Raw genomic sequence first — 24823 nt, 5'->3', positions numbered from 1 at the left:
AAAGAGAATGTGTTGAGAAAACATGACAATAGCTTGAGTTCACCATATCAGAATACCAAATTTTCTATGTATATGTCAAATATCTGTCTATATTATGCCAGACAAATTAGAGAAAGACATTTCCTTCCACTTTTTATACAAATGTATGCTTCATATTTAAATGGTTGAGGAAATTTAAAGAATTTCATTTCATTTCAAAAATTGGCTAACTGGGCTAACATATTTCAGCTCACAATATGTTATGTCTGGAATATCTATGTTCATTCATGATAAACACCCCCAGCTGCATGGCACGGTAAAACAGATATGAAAGTTATAGCTTTAATTATAGTAATTTAAAGATGGATGTGAATTTGAAAGGCGTAACACAAAACAGGCAAGAGCAATAATTAGCTCGTCAAAAATAAGCACTAACAAGCATCTGCTTGGATTTATTTCAGTGAAAGATGGAACAGTTCTCTTATGCATTTGTTTTAGAACATTAAAGTAACTGAATAAGATGACAACACTAAAACAATTAATTGGAGCACAGATAACATAAAGCTTGCGTGTGTGATAATTATTTGCTTATAAAAAGGTGCTTAGTGATGTCAGTTACAATTGGCACTTAGTGATGTAACACTACTGACACTTGTATATAATACAAAAGTGTACCTCCTTTTGTAAGTTCAATGCCAAGAATGCAATTTAGCATTTCATGACCTGTATAAAACCTGTATATAAAAAAAGAGAATTATTTAATAAGTCCAGCTGTGGACTGGATGTTACTATGTTTAAGAAATACAGGACACAAGCCATCTGCCTTTCCCTTATCTTTTCTAGGCACAATTTTCTCTCAGCTGTAGTCTTGTCAGCAGAACTGACTAGCAGGTGGTAACGGTCAAAATTAAAGGTCAACTGAAATAAGAAACAATAAATACAATCAATTAAAAATTCTGTACTGTTTCTGAAACAATCAAGTTTATCTTCACTATCCCTCTCTTAGCATATGTTTCTCTTCATTCTCTCTTCATGCAGCAGTTGGGTTTCAGATATTCATTTATAGTTAGATCCAATATATCTTATAGGGGGGCTGCTTTATATATTATGCATTATATATTGGTAGGGCCTCAAAAAAACTGTAAAATAAGTGTAAACTTCAAATCAGTGAATGTAAAATTTAGATTCCACTGGGGCTCATCTATAAACTTTGCACGGTGCACAATTATTTTTACATATTTGCCCTGTGTGTGTTTGTATTCACAAAGCTTGGCAAGTTTGGTTTATTTAACTTTGCAAACATAATTGCTAACTTTTATACTTGCCAAATAACCAGCAGCGCAATATTCATGCACAACGACCATACACAATGGGCGCAATTATGCACCTTAACACCTTTTTCATTTGCGGGCCATTGCCAAATATTTATTTGCAACGCACATCTCACTTCTAGTCACAAAAATAGAAAAGACAGTCACATCAGTGCAATATTTAAGCGTTTAGGGGAAAACAACCATACGTGAATAAATATGCGCTGCGTGAAATTTAAAAATCCCCCCACTGTATCTTAAAATTAGAGATGCACCGAATCCAGGATTCGGCCTTTTTCAGCAGGATTGGGATTTGGCCGAATCCTTATGCCAGGCCGAACTGAATCCGAATCCTAATTTGCATTTGCAAATTAGGGGCAGGGAGGGAAATCGCGTGACTTTTTTCACAAAACAAGGAAGTAAAATATGTTTTCCCCTTCCCACCGATTATTTATAACATAATTATAAATAATTGATACATTTCTGTAGAACATGTATCTGTAATAATAATAATGTATCTAATGTTCTACAGATAATGTATCTATAGAACATTAGCAACTATTGCATCAATTCTAACAGCTGCCTTTAATGAAACTCAGGGATTCTGCTCAGCAGGGACAAAGATAAGAAATTTATCAATTTAGAACAGTTGTAGAATCTGCGACACCCCCTCCCCCAAAAGCTACTTTGGAAGGTGAAAAATGAAACTTGACACTTTAATATTAGAAAACAGTAACAAATAGAAAGTAATTTCAAAAGGTATTTATTTCTGGTGAACTATCTGAAACCAACTAAACTGAAAAAAAGTTTTGAAGGGTGAACAACCCCTTCAAATGGTCTTTTGACACAATATATACAGTGGTGTGAAAAACTATTAGCCCCCTTCCTGATTTCTTATTCTTTTGCATGTTTGTCACACTTAAATGTTTCTGCTCATCAAAAACCGTTAACTATTAGTCAAAGATAACATAATTGAACACAAAATGCAGTTTTTAAATGAAGGTTTACGTTATTAAGGGAGAAAAAAAAACTCCAAATCTACATGGGCCTGTGTGAAAAAGTGATTGCCCCCCTTGTTAAAAAATAACTTAACTGTGGTTTATCACACCTGAGTTCAATTTCAAAGGTTATAAAGCCATTTCTAAAGCTTTGGGACTCCAGCGAACCACAGTGAGAGCCATTATCCACAAATGGCAAAAACATGGAACAGTGGTGAACCTTCCCAGGAGTGGCCGGCCGACCAAAATGACCCCAAGAGCGCAGAGACAACTCATCCGAGAGGCCACAAAAGACCCCAGGACGACATCTAAAGAACTGCAGGCCTCACTTGCCTCAATTAAGGTCAGTGTTCACGACTCCACCATAAGAAAGAGACTGGGCAAAAACGGCCTGCATGGCACATTTCCAAGGCGCAAACCACTTTTAAGCAAAAAGAACATTAAGGCTCGTCTCAATTTTGCTAAAAAACATCTCAATGATTGCCAAGACTTTTGGGAAAATACCTTGTGGACCGACGAGACAAAAGTTGAACTTTTTGGAAGGTGCGCGTCCCGTTACATCTGGCGTAAAAGTAACACAGCATTTCAGAAAAAGAACATCATACCAACAGTAAAATATGGTGGTGGTAGTGTGATGGTCTGGGGTTGTTTTGCTGCTTCAGGACCTGGAAGACTTGCTGTGATAGATGGAACCATGAATTCTACTGTCTACCGGCCATCTGTTCGTCAACTCAAGCTGAAGCGATCTTGGGTGCTGCAGCAGGACAATGACCCAAAATACACCAGCAAATCTACCTCTGAATGGCTGAAGAAAAACAAAATGAAGACTTTGGAGTGGCCTAGTCAAAGTCCTGACCTGAATCCTATTGAGATGTTGTGGCATGACCTTAAAAAGGCGGTTCATGCTAGAAAACCCTCAAATAAAGCTGAATTACAACAATTCTGCAAAGATGAGTGGGCCAAAATTCCTCCAGAGCGCTGTAAAAGACTCGTTGCAAGTTATCGCAAACGCTTGATTGCAGTTATTGCTGCTAAGGGTGGCCCAACCAGTTATTAGGTTCAGGGGGCAATTACTTTTTCACACAGGTTTGGATTTCTTTTCTCCCTAAATAATAAAAACCCATTTAAAACACTCATTTAAAAACTGCATTTTGTGTTTACTTGTGTTATCTTTGACTAATAGTTAAATGTGTTTGATGATCAGAAACATTTTGTGTGACAAACATGCAAAAGAATAAGAAATCAGGAAGGGGCAAATAGTTTTTCACACCACTGTACATCTGGGTACCTGAGAAGCCAAATATTATGTTGGGTATGGTGTTATTATGGGTATTATTTTTCTAATCTATTCTTTAAGTGCATGATGGGTTGAAAGTCTGACCAATGTGACATAAGAAAAGCTTACAAGTGTAGTTCTTGGAAAAGCTATGTTCCCAGTCAGTCAATTCTCTTGGCAACCATTTATGCAGACAGACAGGAGGTCTGGGAAGAGTCCATGTTAAAGAAGGAAAGACGTTTACCACTTGGGGGTGCCAAATGTTAGGCACACACAAGTGAATGTAATTAGTATGGATGCACCGTACGGAATGCAAATTAGGGGTGGGAAGGGGAAAACATTTTTTACTTCCTTGTTTTGTGACAAAAAGTCATGCGATTTTCCTCCCGCCTCTAATTTGCATATGCAAATTAGGATTTGGTTCGGCCAGACAGAAGGATTTGGCCGGCTCCTGCTGAAAAAGGCTGAATCCTGGCTGAATCCTGAACCCAATCCTGGATTCGGTGCATCCCTAGTAATTATTTACCTGAAACCCTGGGTCAGTGCTCCTATCAGCAGAAAACTGCACCGGCCCGGGGTTCTTCCAGTGAGCACCACGGAGCGTTTCTCTTCCAGCTTCTTCTTTCTTCAAATTTCCCGGGGCAGACGCATCCGCAGTAGTATGACAAAGCGACTTTGTAGCTGAAGTTTGGCTTTCCACTCTAATGCGCATGTGCAGCCGCGAGAAGAAGAAAGCCGGAAGAAGAGCGTTCCATGGTGCTTGCTGGAATAACCCAGGGCCGGTGCAGTTTTCTGCTGATAGGAGCACCGGCCTGGGGTTTCAGGTAAGTCAATACAACCACCTGGGGTGACTAACATTTGGCACCCCCAAGTGGTAAACTACTTTTCTTTTCCTTTAAACAAAATCAGCAGTTACTCAAGATTTTTATACAAATATAAGGCACAGACTAAATCTGATCATGCAAAGGTCATTTCTTAAGGACAGAAATAAGAGGAAACTGCAAAACATAGCAACACAGGTACAGTAATGTTCCCCTCCATACAAAAAAAATTAGCTTTAATCGACTCCCATGCTTGCCTTACTCTTGTTGGTACACATGAAAATATCTATAAAATTTAACTTCAGTTCAACAAAGACCAAGCTTCTCCAAGGAAACCGTTCAGACATTAAAATAAATGCAGCACTAAAAATTGAGAGTATAATTAAAATACAAGCTATGCAAAGGTTTCAACTGTTCTATATGTATTCTAAACAGTCTCATACAAATGAAGTTTATATATCATAGTTGTTAGCCTTCATTCCTATGGATTTCATTTCTAGGCTTTAGGGTGCATACTTTGTAGATCTCTTATTCTACATCCTATATTGGTCTAATTTTTATTGTCAGGAAATAAAATGACCCCATAAACTGTTTCTTAACATTTTCTGATGGCCTTAACCTCTAAAGGGAAAGATTGATAGTATAAACATGCTAGGTGAGATAGACATTTTGCAATACCGGTATTAAGAGTCAATAAAATAAACGTATATGGTGTAGGCCTTCCAATCAATACACCTTTCTTTTCTAAAAAATAATTAACAGCATAAACTGTCATTTTATAAAAAGCCACTTTACTTCTCATTTAGAAGGCTTTGAAAAGCTTTAAAAGTCCATTCTAGATGAACTGAATTAACTGTATAAAAAAATCAATGCCCAATAACATCTATAATTATACTGATCACCATTTAACAGTTCAACAGAAATAAGATAAATATTCATATTTATACTAAAGTTGAATATTCAAGCACTGCTGGGTTCTTTAAACCTAGCAATTACCTGCAGGAGGTGTGCTGTAAATAATTTGATAGTAACTCAATCTTTCTTGGTTAGCGCCAGTTTGAACCACAGTCTCACTATGTACACATAGCCTCTCTGCAGCTTTTTTATATATATATATATAGGTTATTCCACCAAGCATTCACAGCTATAGAGCAGATGGGGAGCTGAATTCTGTTACATTTTAAAAAGAAAATGTAATGTTAATTAAACTGTACAGGTAATTTTCTGTTAGTGTCTGTGCTAGGAGTTTAATACTTAAACAAGATGAAATATTTAAAGGAAAAGGCAAATACTGTATATAGATTGATAAAAAGTGTGCTAATTAACAAGCTTGAAATAATCTGTAGTTATTAACAAGTGCAGAGCTGCAGTACATGTTTAATGTCTCATGTAGTTATTTTCCAGTAACAAAAAATAGGATGCATGCTGTACATAAACCATATAATTAGAAGAATAAGACCACAGTTTAGATTTAGCCAGCTCCAATGTTCAACAAAAGCTTAAAACCTAAAGCACAAAAGACATCCTTTTCTAAGCAATAATTTTGCACCATTACACAATATCTTACTAATATCATAAATAATTTACCTTTTGGATCGTCGCAGCATGTTTGTTTCAGGGAGGGAGAAATTGGACAAAACTGTCCAAAAGGAGTCAGACATTGTAAAGCAGTGCGTTCATGGCTGGAACACACCTCCAAGATGCCACCAGCTTTTGAAAACAAGGATGCGTATCCAGAAAGATGCAGACAGTATGTATTCCTTAGAGACCTTAACATGCTTTTCCATTAACACAGAAAAGCAGAAAGGAGTGCTCTGGCTGCTCCCACAGCTTTTGCTTTGTATCGATTTCAGCTACCACTCCCCTCTGTTCATCCCTCCTCCATATTCCAGAGGGGTGATAAATAATTCGAAGCCCATTCATGCTATATAGTGTACAAATGACTTCATTAAATGATCAAATTCACAGACTTTCATACTTTTAGTTTAGGTACTGAAGACTCGCTCACGATTAGTTTGAAAGGGACAAGACTTCAGTGTAATTTAAGCACCATTAACATCATTTTGAAATACATAGGAAAGGACAGAACAATTGCAAACACTTGGTATCCTTATCATGATTATTTTACAGCTATATACAAAATCTTTAAAGCAAAAATAGTACCGTCAATATAGTTTACAATCAAAGTTTGTTGCCAGTGGCACAAGGGCCATTTGTTTTGATACACTTGTCCAAGTGTAGTTCAAGTGACCACTATGATTCTGCAACAGAATTCAAAGCGTGTAAAATATTTTATGTTCTACTTCTCAAAGTCCTGTGGCATAGATGTAAAGCTCAGCTTATACTAGTAAAGCATCTTCTCTACACTTTAAACTTTAATATTAGAATGGACCTTCAAAGTTCCAAACTGTTTTAAACTGATACATTTCTTATCCTTGGCCATGCTGAGCAGAATTAAAGGGGAAACACTTTTTTCAGTTAGGTTGTTTTCAAATTGTTCAACTTAACCAAATACTTTTTTTCAATTGCTTTCCATATTTTATTTTTCCCTGTTTTGTGAAGTTTAAAGTTTACTGTTCCTGTCTCTGGTTTTTCAGTCTGGCAGCTCAGTGATCCAGGAACATTCTGAATTGTTACAATTTGCTACATTTAGTTGATACAATTAGTGGATACGTTTCTCAGCAGTATCTGTGGAATATTAGCAATTATTGTATCAATTCTAACAGCTGCCTTTAATAAAACTCAGGAATGCTGCTCAGCAGGGACAAAGAAATAAAATGTATCTACTAAATGCATACATTTTGAACAGTTCACGTTTCACTTCAATATTAGAAAAAATGGTCACATATAAAAAATAGAAAGTAACTGAAAAAAGTCTATTTCTGGTGATCTATCTAAAAGCAACTGAATTTGAAAAAAGTGAAGGTGAAAAACCCCTTTATAGGCCGCTCTTAAAATTGACTCAACGGTCGCTAATTTTTAAAAGATACTGCTGAAAATTGTATCAAGTAAATATATGAAGTAAATGCAGCAAATTGTAACAGTTCAGAATCTGCACTTGGGTTACTGAGCTGCCAGACTGAAACACCAGTAATAGAAATATTAAACTTACATTTTGGCAAGATTGTTAAACAAAATGGAAAGAAATAGACAAAAGCATTTATTTATGGTGAACAATCTGAAAATATGTGCAAATAAACACACACAACTATATTTGGTGTAAAGCTGTCTAAACACAGTAAGCAAAATAGGAACAATGCTCAATGTAAACAGCAGCTCTCTGATCCTACATGATCTTACAACATTCTACAGGGGTCAAAACAATTCCACAGAGGTTGTATGTGCTGCATATATAGCTTTGTTATAGACAAATAGGCTAATTTCCAGAAAGTCATTTTGCAGCTGTCAAAAAAGAAACCAGCTAAAATATCAACAGGCCCGGATTTGTGGAAAGGCCACCTAGGCCCGGGCCTAGGGTGACAGGATTTTAGGGGGGCGGCATGCTGCCCAACCACACCCACATTGGTTCAAAAACACTGGGGATGCGCTGGAGATACAATCATTTTTTACATTTCCCATGCGCCAATCCCCATTGCTCTTGTCCCCCTGGAGGGGAGAGGGGCGACGAACGGCAGTGGGCCTAGGGGCGCCCACTATGTAAATCCGGCCCTGAATATCAATGTAACATTATACCATAAGCTTGGCGGAAAAAGCTTTATGGTACAGGTAACTGCTAACTAAACGTAATAAAGATTGTTCCATTTGGTAAGCTTGAAATTCCCCTTTATTATATATTCTACTTTTAAACTCCACTTTTTTTTATAATATGATAAAGGTCAATATATCTGTAATATGATTACATTCAGGGGCCCATTTACTTAGCTCGAGTGAAGGAATAGAATAAAAAAAACTTCGAATTTTGAATGATTTTTTCTTGGCTACTTCGACCTTCGACTTCAAATCGAGCGATGCGAACTAAAAATCGTTGACTATTCGACCATTCGATAGTCAAAGTACAGTCTCTTTAAAAAAAACTTCGACCCCCTACTTCTCCACCTAAAACCTTCCGAGGTGCCATGTTAGCCTATGGGGAAGGTCCCCATAGGCTTTGTAACAATTTTCTGACCAAATTAAAATCATTCGATCGATAGATTAAAATCCTTCGAATCGAACAATTTAATCGTTCTATCGACCCTATGTAAATCTGCCCCTTAGTGTAAAAAAATGTTTATTATTTTCCTTTGTTTATATCAATATAATACACAAAAGCCATGAATATCTTGTAAATTATATCCTTATAAACGGTGAGTACTGATGTCATCAGTTATAAACGGTGAGTAGTGATGTCATTTCTGTCACATGACTCATTGAAACTTGTGTATATAATAAATAAAGTACCCCCTGTTGCAAAATATGAGGATATTAGAAGTTACCTCGGAGTTCCATGACCTGTATAAAAAACACGAGGCCGAATTGAAACTCCTTGGTAACTTACAATATCCTTATAATTTACAAGAGGGGGTACTTTATTAACTATATCCTTTGTGTATATTCAGACCCACAAGCCTTGGTGTCTCACAAGCACACACTCATCTCACCTTCAATTCACCTTGACCATAAATATCACTTTCACTTGAATTTTGCAGAGCTTTGCTGCAAAATGTTGTAGTTTATGTGTTACAACAAATAAACTACAAAAGTTTGCAGCAAAGCTCTGTGTATTTATATGCTTCAGTGACATCTATAATATATATTTAGACCCTCCATTACTGAACTCTCATTCCGTCTTCCACACTGCCACCTGGTTGCCAGCAACCATTTAGCAGTCTGAATTAAATGCCTGCATTAAAAAAACAAAAATATAATTTAAAAAATAGGGCAAATAAAGAAAAACTACTTCACACACTGCACACAGAGGTGTACAATCCCTTTAAATGCTTGTTTTGTTCTACTGTAATGTAAGGAGGGAATAGTCCTTCTTTAAAGGGATACTGTCATGGGAAAACATGTTTTTTTCAAAATGAATCAGTTAATAGTGCTGCTCCAGCAGAATTCTGCACTGAAATCCATTTCTCAAAAGAGCAAACAGATTGTTTTATATTCAATTTTGAAATCTGACATGGGGCTAGACATTTTGTCAATTTCCCAGCTACCCCAAGTCATGTGACTTGTGCGTTGATAAACTTCACTCTTTACTGTTGTACTGCAAGTTAGAGTGATATCACCCCCGCCCTTTTTCCCCCCAGCAGCCAAACAAAAGAACAATGGGAAGGTAACCAGATAGCAGCTCCCTTGGTCACCTAAAGTAAATAGGTACTTAAAAATTCAAGAGACGTCTATGAAATCCTGCTGGAAGGGACCCTTGATGTGCATTTCCAAAGTTTGCAGGCTTAACATAAAAAAAATATATATAATTTATATGTATATCCAAAGGGTGACCCACAAAAACACACATTCTTTTGAAGTTTGCATTTGGAATCTAAAGGATTTTTTTTCTTTAATACAATAGGCCCCAACATATTACACAGTTGACATGTTAGACCACATTTTACAGGTATTGTTCATCACTTACATCATCCCATGTCCAGTTTAAGTATACAATCTAAGGGTAAAGTCACATGTTATTTTTTGTCACCTGAACAAAACTGCTTTTCTGTGCGGGCAACAAAACATCTAAAGATACCTTTTAGTTGCACAAGACGAAAATTGCCTCCTTGAAACCATTTAGATTATGTAGTTATGGGAAAATACTTCCTTTTACATGATACCACAATTCAAATGGCTTTAAGGAAGCAATTTCAATCTAATGCATTTAAAATGTATTTTTGGATATTTGTCGCCCACATTAGAGATGATTTCACTCAGGCAGCAAAATTGGGAGTACCCAAAGGAAACCCACATTTACAAATAAAGAAAATAGAGAGATGACCAAATTAAGTTTTACTTAATTTGGTCATCTCTGTGATTTCTTGCATTGTCCACATCACTGGGCTTCACTGCATATGCATTTAGTTTTCAATGTGACATTACATCATATCTAGAAGAAAAATCTGGCTATTAAAAAAAAAAAAAAACAATACAGAGCAAAACCAATTGTGTACACTAATAATTTTTCCGTCATGCTTTTAAAGTCCTGCAAAAGGAAACTACAGGAATTTCTACATAAAAATATCAAAAATGCATCCAATTGCAGCACATTTTTAAATTGCTGGCTAACTTGGTATTGTGTGTAAATAAGTTCAGGGCTTTTTCATTTCCTGGTGTTACTGGCCTTTTAAAGATAACACCAAGTCACTAGTTTGCAAGTGAGAATACGATTTCACCAGCTGTGTAAAGAAAAGCATGTTACACTCAGTAGAAGAAAGGATAAAATAAGCCATACACTTACATATCCATTCATAAGGATGATAAACAAGTGGATCTTTGACCAATTTGGCCACCTTCATAATGAGCCAAATTTGGCTGATTCCATTCTTGTCTCTTTGGGATTTTTTAAATGACTTGCTGTATCCTATCCAAGTGCCACTGTGTGTTCTACCAAATGCATCTCAGTGATTTCTAACAAGCCCTTCATATAGAAAAACACTTTGCAAACATAAAAAAGATTATTGGTTCAAAGAAGCAAGAAATACACATACAGACGCATTAATTGTAAAACTGAATGCAAAGTAATCCTGCAGTCACATCTTCACTATTCATTGAATTCTGTAATGCAATGCAGTGTTTATGGTACAGTTGATTTATTTATAAGATGTTAACGGAATTATATGGAAACATATATACAATGCCAAAAGTTTCCCTATGTTCATATTAGTGCTTAAAGGGATACTGTCATCAGAAAACATGTTTTTTTCAAAACGCATCAGTCAATAGTGCTGCTCCAGCAGAATTCTGCACTGAAATCCATTTCTCAAAAGAGCACACAGATTTTTTTTATATTCAATTTTGAAATCTGACATGGGGCTAGACATTTTGTCAATTTCCCAGCTGCCCCTGGTCATGTGACTTGTGCCTTCACTTTAGGAGAGAAATGCTTTCTGGCAGGCTGCTATTTTTCCATCTCAATGTAACTGAATGTGTCTCAGTGGGACATGGGTTTTTACTATTGAGTGTTGTTCTTAGATCTACCAGGCAGCTGTTATCTTGTGTTAGTGAGCTGCTATCTGGTTACCTTCCCATTGTTCTTTTGTTTGGCTGCTGGGGGGGTGATATCAGTCCAACTTGCAGTACAGCAGTAAAGAGTGATTGAAGTTTATCAGAGGACAAGTCACATGACCAGGGGCAGCTGGGAAATTGACAAAATGCACTATTAACTGATTCATTTTGGAAAAAAAAAAATTCCCATGACAGTATCCCTTTAATATTACTTTTGTGAATTCACAAAAGTAAAGTAGAAATTGAGGTTGAAAAAGACACAGGACCATTAAACTGCTAATTTATGCAGGGAATTTTGAAGTTACTTGTGTTTGCCTCAGAGGATGAACAAATCCTTCCTGACCGTTCAACTAAGGGATTTTACACACAGGCATATGTTTTGCATTTTTCAAACGAACGCCGAGCGTGAAAACCGCATATATTGAATTTAAACACTTTTTGACGCAGCTAAACCTGCATTAAACGCATAAAAAACCCTGTATTTTGTCTCTTGCTAAAAAGTCTTCCAGTGTCTTTTAATATTGAAACTTTTTTTTCTACTTATGGCTTCTATTACATTTCACAAAAACTGAGATCACTCAAAACAGACCAATCTGCATAATAAACATGCAAACTGGAAACTGCATTTACTGTTCATAACATGATTTTTATCTTTCAGCTCAGACAGTCTCAATTAACAACTCAGGTACCCCCAGTGCTTCAGCTATACAGCTGAATGCTAAAATATATATATATATATTTAAGATCCAGGTGGGCCCATACATACATACATACAGCAATAGTTTAAAACAGCCAGATTTTCACCTGTGTTGGCATAATCCTGTGACTTCAATTGTTCATGTACTGTATTCCCAAACACAAACATAATTCTTGTAATAGCTTCCTTTTTAAAGGGATCATTTTTTTTTAGTATTTGGTTAACGGAAACATTAGGAGGTAACTGTATAATGCTTTCCTTCCTAGCTAGCCTGTGTAACTCCTATCGCTTACAGCCATGAATAATACTCTATTGCTTACTAACAGTATGGCAAGAACATTCTATATGTAACAACCTTCCTGCAAGGAATGTTCTCTAATCCAGGAACCAGTTGGGGCATAGACTGTAATAACATGTGGTGTTGGCCAAAACCAGCGAATAAGGGATACATTATATAAAAGCAGCAGAGACAATTGAGTTTGCTCAAAAGTCAAAAATGGAAACCACACAGGCAATAGGGATAGCAAAGAACGAAATGTAGACATAAAACTATTGTCGATCATACACTGCATTCTTCTAGTTTTGTTAGTTTTGGTGTTGTTGTCATTTATTAGTGAAACACACTCATACCAGGATTTTCAAGCCACCTCATGCAGTTTCAGCTTACCTCCACTGCAATGGGGCACTGTAGCATGGGCTACCGGGGTTACTCTGTGGTTGAGGACTGCAGAAAAAAGCAAGTGGAGATGTATCGAGTGTGCAGTCGGCACTTAATGGGATTTTTAAGTGCTGAAGGTTGGGAGCAGATGAAGCAGAGAGTGCGCGCTGATGCACATCGTTTCCTCGGCAGTGAGCGTGCAAAGGGGAGAAGATTCTGACAAGGCATTACAGAAATAAATTGGATTAGATTAAATGGAAAAACATAATACAATAACTCAAAAAGTAGTGTTATCATATCATTCTACTTTTTGTGTACATAGTACATCAGTCCCTGCCTCAGAAGAATTTACATTCTAAATTACATTCACACAAGGGTCAGTTTAACCCGTCTGTATGTTTTTGGAGTATGGGAAGAAACTGAAGTATACAGAGGAATCAAAGACAACTTAAAAACAGCTTCACATACGTCATTGGTCATCAAGCCAAGGACCTCAATCTCAGTGCCGGAACTGAGCTACCATGCGGTCTTCTAAGACACTCCAGAATTAGATGAAAAGACCTAATGTCATTGCGATCAATACACAGACTGATAAAAATTCTTTAGCATCGGATCCAAACAGCTGGATCATAGGGATATGGCTATACTGTATATTCAGTGGGCTCTTTTCAAAAAATTTCATCCTCTCAGATAAGAAGTCAGTGTAAAGTAAACTTGTTCTTATTGTTATCATTTATACAAGCAAACCAAATCTTCCATATTTTAATTCAAGCAATTACAGAATGATCTGCCAAATCTGGCACAGTAAAAAAATCAGAATTTGCACATTTAAATGTGAATGCAATGTTTAAAAAAGAAAAACATCAGTGTGTAAGTCTTTGACCTACAATTAATATCTATGGATCTTCAACTGACCCTGCATGACGGAGCTGCAGTCAATAAACTGGTTGACAAATGCTCCACAACCTGTAGCCATACTACAGCAACTGTTACATTGATACATGGTGTTGCTCACATGGTCGGGACTCGGCTTAGATTACCGCTACACAGGGGCGCTCAGCCAATGAGGCAGCCTGAGGCGCTCGCCTCAGGCAGTAGCGCCAGATACATTTCCAGGGGTGGCAAAAAGCCGCTCCTGTACTTTTAAGAGCCGAATTTCCGGTTTTGAAACCGGAAATTCGGCTTTACTAGTGCGGGAGAGCGCAGTTGCGCTCTCCACACTAGTTTTCCTGCCTCGGATGCCTCCCCTGCAGGTGGGTTAGCGGCTTCTTCACCAGAATCGCCGCTGCGGCCACAGGGAAACATGAAAATGGAAAAATAAGACTAATTGATTTTTAAAGCTCAAAAATAAGAAATGCATTCTCTTATTGATCAAATTTAAAAAAAATACTTCTGGCCTTGAAAACATTACATCCCTAGCAAAGATGAAATGCTCCTCACAAACTTTAGGCATACCTCCCAACATTTTGGAAGTAAAAGGAGGGACCAAAAATTTTTCGCACGTAGCAAATTTTGGTTACACCCCTTTCTGTGGCCACACCCCCTAATTACCATGTTCATTTTACAAAATTTGGCAGCTTATGAAAGTTTGAAAATAATTCTCCTTATCTAAACTGTTTTTTGTGTCTCAAAATTGTTACAAAGTATCTTATTTGCACCTGTTAGGTGTACTGTGTTCTATGCTAAAAGCCAATTAAGTTAGAAACTTTGTTTCTTTTTCTGGCTGTTCAGTGTAGAGAAAATAGGGACTTTCCAGTACAAATAAGGGACTGCAGGTTGAGCTGTCAAAAAAGGGACTGTTCCTTTCAAAAAAGGGACAGTTGGGAGGTATGCTTTAGGTTTCATTTCATAGCTACTAGTCAGGCCCATTGAACTTATAAACAGAGCTCAACGAGAGTTTGAGTTACTTTTTTTTAAGTTTGTTTAATATCTATTCGTCATTTTTATTCTGGCCCAAAGTGTTGGCAACACACTGACAGCTGACAATGACAAGTAAAGCAAGGGGAAAAAATCAAAGAAAGCCCTTAGATACTTATTGTCTACAACATTTAAAAAAATTATTATATGCAGTCTTCTAAGTTTGCTAGTGGGAGGCAACGGAGATTGAGGTGTCACTTTGTGTGCTTACTTTTCAATACTAAAACTCTTATTATACACTTCTTGCAAAGAGTTTCATACATGAATTTATGGTCCTTAAATTTACATTGCAGGCTGCTACAGAGGTTTGTTATTAACATATATTACAAAAGCAATTTGTAAATATGTTATATGATAATTTTTTTTAATAATACAGGTATAGGACCTGTTATCCAGAATGCTCGGGACCTGGGGCTTTCCCGGATAATGGATCTTTCCATAATTAAATCTACCTATATATCTATTAAAAATACCTTAAGTTTACTTGAAAATCATGAAAGCATAGGCATAAACAATAGGCTGCTTCTGCGTCCAATAAGATTAATTATATCCTTGTTTGGCTCAAGTAAAATGTACTGTTTGGTTACTATAGAGAAAAAGGAATTCATTTTTAAAAATTTGGATTATTAGGATAAAATGGGATCTATGGGAGATGGCCCTTCCGTAATTTGAGCTTTCTGGATAATGAGTTTTCAGATAACAGAAAAAGGTAAAAACTCCTCAATTTGCAGAGGTTTTCCATTTGTTAGCCAAGGTTACAAATGCCCGGTACCCCCAACTTGTTTGTGCTTACTGGATCCGCAAGTTCGGAGCTCCAAATCTTTCTCTTCTTCGCTTCATCATATTTGCTGTTAAAGTAAAAAGGAGCAGCAGCAGCAGAGAAGTATGTGCACCTGACAGCAATCCAGCTTAACTGGCCAGAAAAAACTGCCATACACGAACATTATTCCAGTGTAGTCACACAGATACAGGGATGATCCGAACTGCGTAGCCAGCACATCTTACTCACAGGTAGAATTTATTTAGTTGAAATAATGGCAATGGTATCCAAGAGGATTTCCACTCTGTGAAACACAGATCACTGACTCCACCTGAAAACACTCAGCAGACATATAAATAGCAATGTACTCCTGATATGGGTGACAACAAATCAGTGACACTGAACAGAATCTTTTCTTAGGCTTCAGATATCAGAGTAGTAACAGTTTCAGCAAATGAGAGAGCAAGATAGGGTCCTGTTTGGGAGGAGGGGGTGGAGGTCATAGAACTGGCACAATGAAAAGACTCGTGCAAGAATTCGACATTGTAACTCAAAAACTTTATGTGTGATAGGAGCACAAGGTGGTGTGCTCTCTGACAGCAGAGAAAGTCATGAAGAAAGCAGGGAGCAGCTGCTCCTCTTACACCAAGGAAACATTCCATTTTAGGAAAGCTCTTTCTGGCTGAATTAGTTTAGTCTTTTCAAAATTCTTCTTAACCTGTAGGCATGATTTCACCCCCAATAGTGGAACGAAACAGTAACTGGATACATTTTCATATGAGAAATCTATAGTAACTTTCCTGTAGCAGCTGTGTGCAAGAAAACACAGTTGCAAATAATAGTTGTAATTCCAAAAAATGTAAAAGAAAATGTAAAAAGATAATTTTTCAAATGTGCCACGTGAACAGGCCTGTTGTGTAATACTTGTTGCTCGTGCCATCATTTCTAGTTGTGGTTTCCATGGTCATTTGCTCTGATCTGCTTTGAAATGGCAGCAAAGTTAGCCCCTTCAGTCAGCAGCTTATATCCATGTATAGGTCCCTCTGATGGGCCTCTCAGAAAGGGCTCATTTAAAAAATAAGTTGCAAAATGCCCAAGGGACAGTTTTAGGAACATATTTTAAGCAGGTTTACCCTCAATTTAAGGAAAACTATACCTCCCAAACAATGTAGGTCTCTATAAAAATATATTGCATAAAACAGCTGATATGTAAAATTATGCTTAATGTAAATAAACCATTTTCATTAGTATGTGCCATTGGGTAGTCCTAAATAGAAAAATCCCATTTTTAGTAATAAGGGCCGCCCCCTGCGATCGTAGGATTCACTGTGTACACAAACAAACTATACATGTTAGGTCACATGAGCCAATTAACAGACAGAGTTCTGTCTTTTGCTTCCACACTTCTTCCTGTTACAGTTAAGGTGGCCATACACGGGTCGATAAAAGCTGCCGACAGACCGAGTCGGCAGCTTATTGGCCCGTGTATGGGGCCCCCCGACGGGCTTCCCCGATCGAGATCTGGCCGAAAGTCGGCCAGATCTCGATCGGATGGGACTAAAAATCCAGTCGGATCGCAGCCGCATCTGTTCGTTGATGCGGTCCCGCGATCCGACCGCCCGTTAGTCATCGTTAGGATCCGATCGTTGGGCCCTAGGGCCCACGATTGGATCAGCCCGATATTGCCCACCTCAAGGTGGGCATATCGGGGAGAGATCCACTTGTTTGGCGACATGTCACAGGTCAAATAGTTGATAACTGATAACACCATTATGTTCTACAGAGCTTATCTGCTGTGTAACTTGGGCCTTGTGTCCTTTGAATAGCTGTCCCCATGGCTACACAGCAGCTTATTTATATAAAGTCTTTCTGAATCAAACAAAGCAGTTTTACCAGTGCAAGGCAACAATGCATTATATTTTTATTACTTTAAAACACTTTAAATTTTAATGTTACTGTTCCTTTAAGCATTAAGTTTGGGGTATAGTTTTCCTTAAAGCAACAATTTTGTAAAAAAAAAAATTACATGTTTATGTGCCTGGGTAGTTTAGGGAAAATTGGTTTTACATCAAATTTTGGATTTGCTTTAAATGTGTTATGGTCAATATTGTTGACATCTTTATAATATATAATACAGGCTATTTATATCACTGCACCTAACACCATTTCATAATTTCCATGCCAAATGATTGAAAGTAAAAAAAAAAAAAAAAGGGGTAATTTTTACTTTCATACAGATTTACTAGATGGCCCCAGCCTAAATAATAGCTGTTTTATAATGACTTGTTAATGCATACTGTGGTTTCAGGAAATGGCACAATTAAGTACAATCATTTGGAATTAACCTGGAATCAAGCAAGTACAATAAAGCCTGCTAACACAGAGCTTGTAAAGATAAATATAGACAAGCATGACAGTAATTTGGGCTTAATTAATACCTGTATGTGTAGCACCAGTGGGGAAGCTTAAGCTTTGATGGCTCCTAACCAAATAAGTTATTTATAATCATTTTGTGGAACAGCTGTAGAAAAGAGAATGTAGCATGTGACAGAGGATGATTTACCCTGTATTATTAACAACTCAACAATAAAGTCTACTTGCAATGTCCTACTATATGTTACACTTCCCTACTCTTTATGCTCTTATCTAATTCAGTGTGTTTGGCTGAACTCTGACCAAGGGCTGACCTGAACTGGCATTTTGCACCTCTGTTCAGTGGCGTAACTTCTGGGGAGTAGGGGGCATGACTGCACCCAGGCCCGTCCCTCCAGTAGGGCCTGCCAAAATCAGCATTGTGCACTATAGGGAGGCCCAAATGTAAGGGAGGGGTGTGGGTTTTGCACCCAAGCCAGTGGAACCCTAGATACACCACAGCTGTTGTTGCACTGTGTATTGGGGATGGATTATAAAGTCAGTGTGTGACTAATGCAGTGACGGGATAATGATGGCACAGAACTAATATAGTATCTGTGCCAGTGAGTATCTTCAGTGAGTCACAAAACTTCCTGTCATACACATATTTAGAACCAATTAGAAATGGATTAACAAAGACTCACTATGGGTTAACCCCACTCACTATGGGTTAACTACATTCATTCAGTTTCCTGGGGGGGGGGTATAAATCTCTATTCAATCCTTACTTTTCAAAGTACTGCTGATTAATAAAAGTAACACTTTCAATGCTAGTTTTGTAATGCAAGCTTCCTTCATCATGTGCAGAAAATCATTCCATGACTGCAGAAGCAAAAAAGAAAATAGCATTGCCTTCTATGTTTCTGGAAAGGCACATCTACATTTTGATTAAATGATTTTCTGATACTCTTCATCTTCCGCACAATCAAAAGGCAGTTTTGTGCCTCTGCTCTTGGTTCTTGTTACCATTTATTATAACACAGCATCTGATGCTACGTTTAGGAACAAAATAAACCGCACACATCACCTAGCATAACGGGGAAGCAGTGTATCCCAGTCAGTATTAACGGCTTGTTTACAAAGATGCGGCAGGGTATTAGTGCAAACACAAACTACCATGTTTTTTGGCCACACTATACAAACTCTTGTTTAAATCACAGTACAACTCAAATATTTGCACCTCAGCGTTAGTTGACCTGAACAAGATGCCATTGTACTATGCACTGTGTCTTAAACCAGATCCCCCTAACAAAGGTTCAGGGATCACTTTGTAACGCAGACCATATTGGAGTAAGCACAGAACATATACAAGAGAAAATGAACCTTATAATATTTTAATGTATAAGAATTTGTAATAATAAATTAGAGAAATTCGATAAATTGCGTTCTAAAGAAAGGGTAACAGGAGTAATGTTGACGGGGACAACAATAATAGTACTGGCACAATGGAAAGTTTGTTGCCCGTGTTGAAATCTGCACTACCTTGGGAGACAAATCCCTCTGAATTTAGTTTTTTTTATTTGACAGTGGAAGAATTTAAGCACTCAATACAGGGTTAGGGTAGGGGCACATGGCGCGATTTCGCCGCGATTCTGCGCTAAGCGAGTTGTCGCTGCGTTTTTTAAGCCGAAATAGCTTTGCTAACTTTGGCGCTGGCGTCAATGCAAATCGCGGCAAAATCGCTGCGCTAATTCACACGCGGCGATTCGTTTTCTATTGTCGTCCGAAGTTGCCTCGCTGGGCGTTTCCGGGCGACAGTAGAAAAAGAATCGCCGCGTGTGAATTAGCGCAGCGATTTCGCCGCGATTTGCATTGACGCCAGCGCCAAAGTTAGCAAAGCTATTTCGGCTTAAAAAACGCAGCGACAACTCGCCCAGCGCAGAATCGCGGCGAAATCGCGCCGTGTGCCCCTAGCCTCAGAGGTGGAGAACCCAAGAGTATGTCCCCTGAGAGTAGCTTCAGGCCTACTGTTATCTGGAAATACACAGAACATTTTGGAGTTATAAATAAACTGTTGCAAGTTTACCCACACAAGTTTATCCAGTTTCATAACATATATACACAGTAGAAATATAACTAAATATAACTAAAACTATGGCAATAAACGTGGAGCCTAATATGAAGGAATACAGTACAAGCATCTGGGAGGAGCTTTAAAAGATTCTGCATATTCAAACCAGCCTTTTGGCAAAACAGCAACAAGAACAAACCAGACAAATGGTTTGAAAGTGGTGTGAAGGGTCAATTCAGGGGAAGCTGAAATAACCATGTAAGCAGAGTTTTAGATTTAAAAAGAACTGTATTGGTATGCTGCGGTAAATAGAACTATATTTTTTTATAAAAACTCACACATATAATATTCACTGTATATTTTAAAAGATGTAAATTACTTACAAGCTTCCTCTTCTTTGCAGGCTCAGCTCCTTCTAAAAAGAAAAAAAAAAACATTATTAAGAAAATTACAAACAAAAAACTGAAATAAATAAATGTTAGCAACAAATTATCCACAACAATTGAAGTTAGTGATAAGAACATGGCTTAAGATGTTTAAAGTATTTACAACAAAGAGCAAGGAATTCAGTAGTTATTTGGAAAATGTTTGTTCAAGAAAGGAGTGCCAGGCATTATTTGCATACGTTTCCTATTTCTTCTGTTGGAGAAAATACATTTTTCTTGTAAGTGTCTAAATAAGGAACTTCTAGGGGCACATTTACTTAGTTTGAGTGAAGGAATAGAATAAAAAAATACTTTGAATTTCGAAGTATTTCTTTGGCTACTTCGACCATCGAATTGACTACTTCGACCAGGAATCGAACTAAAAATCGTTCGACAATTCGACCATTCGATAGTCAATGGGGCAAATTCACTAAGATGCGAAGTTGCGCCAGGCGCAACTTCGCCAGGCGTAGTTTCGCCAGGGCTCCGCAAATTCACTAAAATCCGAAGTTGCGCACAGGGGTAGCGTAAGGTTGCGGAGTTGCGCTAGCGTTGATTCGCTATATAAAGCGAAGTTACGCTAGCGAAGGCTAATTTGCATACGGCACGAAATTCAAATTTCAATGGAGGAATACGTATCTGCACTACAAATGCCTAGCAAACCTTCAAATCAGCAAATAAAAATTTTATTTTGCCCTACACATGTGCCCACTGTCTAGGTAAGTTGCCATGAGTCAGGAAATGTAGGGGGGAGGAAGGGGAGCCCCAAAAAAATTTTCGATCTTTTTCAGCCTATCAGCCATCATGTAGAAAACACGCCAGCGTTTTTTGGGACTTAGAAAAAAAATTGACTTTTTTTTTAAACAATCCCTATCTACTCTATTGCGCTTCGCAGGTCTGAGGTGGCGAAGGAAGTCTAGCGTAAAAGGTAGCGTTCAGTACACTGCGCAAGTTAGTGAATTTGCGTAGTTTCGTCGCTAGCGAAATTCGCCTCGCGTAAGGTTGCGAAGTAACACTAGCGAAACTACGCCAGCGTTCGTTAGTGAATTTGCGCAGTAGCGAAAATGCCAAACGCTAGCGAATTAACGCTAGCATTCGGCGCTTCGCGGCTTAGTGAATTTGCCCCAAAGTCTCTTTAAAAAAAACTTCGACCCCCTACTTCGCCATCTAAAACCTACCGAACCTCAATGTTAGCCTATGGGGAAGGTCCCCATAGGCTTTGTAAGCTTTTTTTGGACAAAGAAAAATCGTTTGATCGATGGATTAAAATCAATGGATTAAAATCGTTCAATCAAACTAATTGCGGTAAATCCGATTTACCTTCAGCAGTCGAATTTCGAGGGTTAATTATCCTCGATATTCGACCCTATGTAAATCTGCCCCCTAGTGTATTTTTTTTAATAAGCGGTTTGTTTCTCCTGTAAGGGTAAGTCAACCCCAAAAAGAAAAATATGCCTAATAAATGAAAATATACCGGTAATTCTAAGCAACTTTCTAATATATATTTATTAAAATCTTTCAGTTCTTTTAAAGTTATTTGTAAAAACAATTGCTTTTGAAAACAGCATTTGCTTAACTCTTGGTTGTTACTTTTTAAACAATGTTGCAAAAGTCTTAGTTTCCCAGCAAAGACAGGTCCTGTTAAGGCCTTGTCTTACATTGAATCAACAGTCTGAGCAGCGCCGATTCAGACTTAGGAGCCGCAGCAATGCTGCCCCCCCTCACCAACTTACGTGTCGGGAGGGGAGGCAGAAACTCTATTGCGGAGAGCGCAATTGCGCTCTCTCGTAATAGTACAGCCGAATTTCCGGTTCAAAAACCGGAAATTCGGCTCTTAAAGGTGCAGGAGCGGCTTTTTGCCGCCCCTGGAATCCTTTCAGGCGCTGCCGCCTGAGGCGAGCGGCTCAGCTCGCCTCATTGGCGGCGCGCCCCTGAGTCTGAGCCATCAGGGCGAAGAATAGAAAGGGACAGACAAACGACGTTCATTAGCAATACATATACAAAAGTACACAAAACTGACTGCAGGGAAATCTGCACCAGCACAACTGCAGTAGGATCATAAATAACCCCTCAAATGTCCCTTGCTATTTTCTAGCACTGTGGCTGACTTTTGAAACAATGTAACAGAAGCCAGGCGATTAAAGGAGAAGGAAATAGTCTTTTCATTCTCCTTTAACCTGCCTTTCTGGAAAGCTGATTTTGTAACTGTTTAAAAAGGCAACTCCAGGAGAAGAGAAAGGATTAAGCAAATACTGCTTGTTCGTCAATTACATTTATATACAACTTTAAAGCAGAAGAAAGGGTTAAATCACTAGCGAGGTGCCAAGTACATTTACAGCTGAAAAGTAATATCAGCTGGTGTGTTTTCTGAAGAAAGCACCAGCCCAGGGTGATTTTACCCTTCCTTTTTTAAAACAACTGAAAATGTGTAATGAATGTATATTGTAAACTTGCCTAAAAATATCTTTTTAAAATGTAAATAAAATTGCTAATATAAATAATGTAAAGGGAATCACTGCAGTCCAGGCATGCACAGTAGAGAATAATGCTGCATTGTCTCCACTAAAAGAGTCATACTCTTTGCCGATCTCAGCATCTGCCACTTTGAGTTGTCTTACCTATCTATGGTTGCTTATGCTATGAAAGATTACTTGTGGTCATGCTCCCATGGCATTCTTTTGTATATGATTCCCACACCTTACTTGTGGCTATAAACACCTGTCATTTTGGTCTGCACTATTTGCAGCAGCAATGACATGCCATACAACACTTCCTATTTACATCAATGGTATGACTGCCAGCAGACTCAAACTCGCAATTATAGACCAAAAGTTATTTGGCCCATGCAGGGTTGTGTCTATTTGATAAATGGGCCAGCAACATTCTGTAACATGTACATTAGTAATCCTTGTAGGAAACAATGAAACCTAATTGTATAGAGCACATCCTAATCTGTGTGACACAAACTTTAGGATATCTTGTATACACAATAGTACAGGGCTTAGTTGAATCACTGAAAAATTTAGTAAAGGTTCAGGATCTATTATTCAGAATGTTTGGGACCTGCGCTTTTCGGGATAAGTGATCTTTTCATAATTTGGATCACCATACCTAAACCTGATAAAAATCATTAAAACATTAAATAAACCTAAAAGGATTGTTTCATCACCAATATGGATTCATGCAGCTCAACTGTCATCAAGTACAAGGTATTGTTCTATTTTTATAGAGAGAAAGGAAATCATTTGTAAAAATTAGATCTTTTTGTTTATAATGGACTCTATGGGAGATGTCTTACTGGATAATGGATCCCACACCTGTACTACTTGCACTGTATATATGTATATTTTTATTGCGCTCCTTGAGCTCTAAGCATTTTGGCACATAACCCACTTAACTGTCTAAATTATCAGCAAAGCAAGTAAGATCATCAAAATATATATTGAACCATTCTTCGTTTACCATTATAAAATTAAATTTAATAAAAGAAACCCTATCACCAACATGGAAGCTGCATAACATGGCATAAAAAAAAGTAAATAATCAAAAATTATAGTCAGCAAAAACTGTATGTCAAAACAAATAAAATAATGAATTTCATCCACATATAAGCTGCTGATTTAATTAGCGAATCCTGAGTTTCCCCCTCCAATTTATGGTAGGACTACACGGGCGTTTTCGTCGCGATCCGACGCGCTGCGCAAAAACGCAGGTGCCAAGTCGGATGCGACGGAAATAAGTTAAGATATACAAATGTCGGATGAAGTTGCGACGGTGATCCGACGCGACACGACTGTCGGATGCAGACACTATCAGACGTATAAACGTTGCGACACCATCCGACATTTGTATATCTTATATTTGTAAGCTAATGCTTACCTTATTTCCGTTGCATCCGACTTGACGCCTGCGTTTTTTGCGCAGCGCGTCTGATTGCGCCGAAAACCCTCATGTAGTCCTACCCTAACACAGTGAAATGAATGAAACAAGGCCTCACTTACTAATAGGGAGGTATGGGAGTTTAGGGGCAGGGACAACTGGGGAAATTCAAGGGGGGGGAATCAGGTCGGAGACAAGTATTTTTGTTTCCTTCTTCTGTTTTTTTAAACATTCCTAACACTATGCACAACTGAGAAGCAATTTAGCTGCTTGGAAAGTTCATATGGAATTGCCTGATATTATACAACTGATACGTCTGAAACCCCATACAGAGTGCCAAGGAAAGAATTGTCAACTATTTTTGGCATGCACAATACTTTACTTAGCTGCAGGTATTCAAGGTCCCAAGATTGAGAATATCCCATCCTTGAGAATTCCTGCCATGAAGCAGGGAACAATACCAAAGTGATAAAATATGCCTGCTGCTTAAAGGACACAATACCAGCAGAACCTTACAATTCCTAG

General features: G+C 38.0%; 1 protein-coding gene across 6 annotated transcripts in view; it reads right to left on the bottom strand.

Moving 5' to 3' along the window:
* mast2.S (microtubule associated serine/threonine kinase 2 S homeolog) overlaps positions 1–24823 on the bottom strand; it is a 131928-nt gene that overhangs the window by 72550 nt on the left and 34555 nt on the right. For 3 of the 6 annotated variants that reach the window (XM_018260860.2, XM_018260861.2, XM_041561451.1), the window contains one exon: positions 20378–20409. In XM_018260860.2, coding sequence (XP_018116349.1) covers positions 20378–20409 — 32 coding nt within the window. Of the gene's footprint in view, positions 1–5971; positions 6197–15604; positions 15758–20377; positions 20410–24823 lie in introns of those variants that run through there. The other 3 variants (XM_041561449.1, XM_041561452.1, XM_041561450.1) reach the window with 3 other exon arrangements.

Source organism: Xenopus laevis, chromosome 4S, assembly GCF_017654675.1.
Source record: "Xenopus laevis strain J_2021 chromosome 4S, Xenopus_laevis_v10.1, whole genome shotgun sequence".
NCBI lineage: Eukaryota > Metazoa > Chordata > Amphibia > Anura > Pipidae > Xenopus > Xenopus laevis.
The sequence above is the reverse complement of the archived record's forward strand: the minus strand, read 5'-3'. Positions and strand labels throughout refer to the sequence as shown.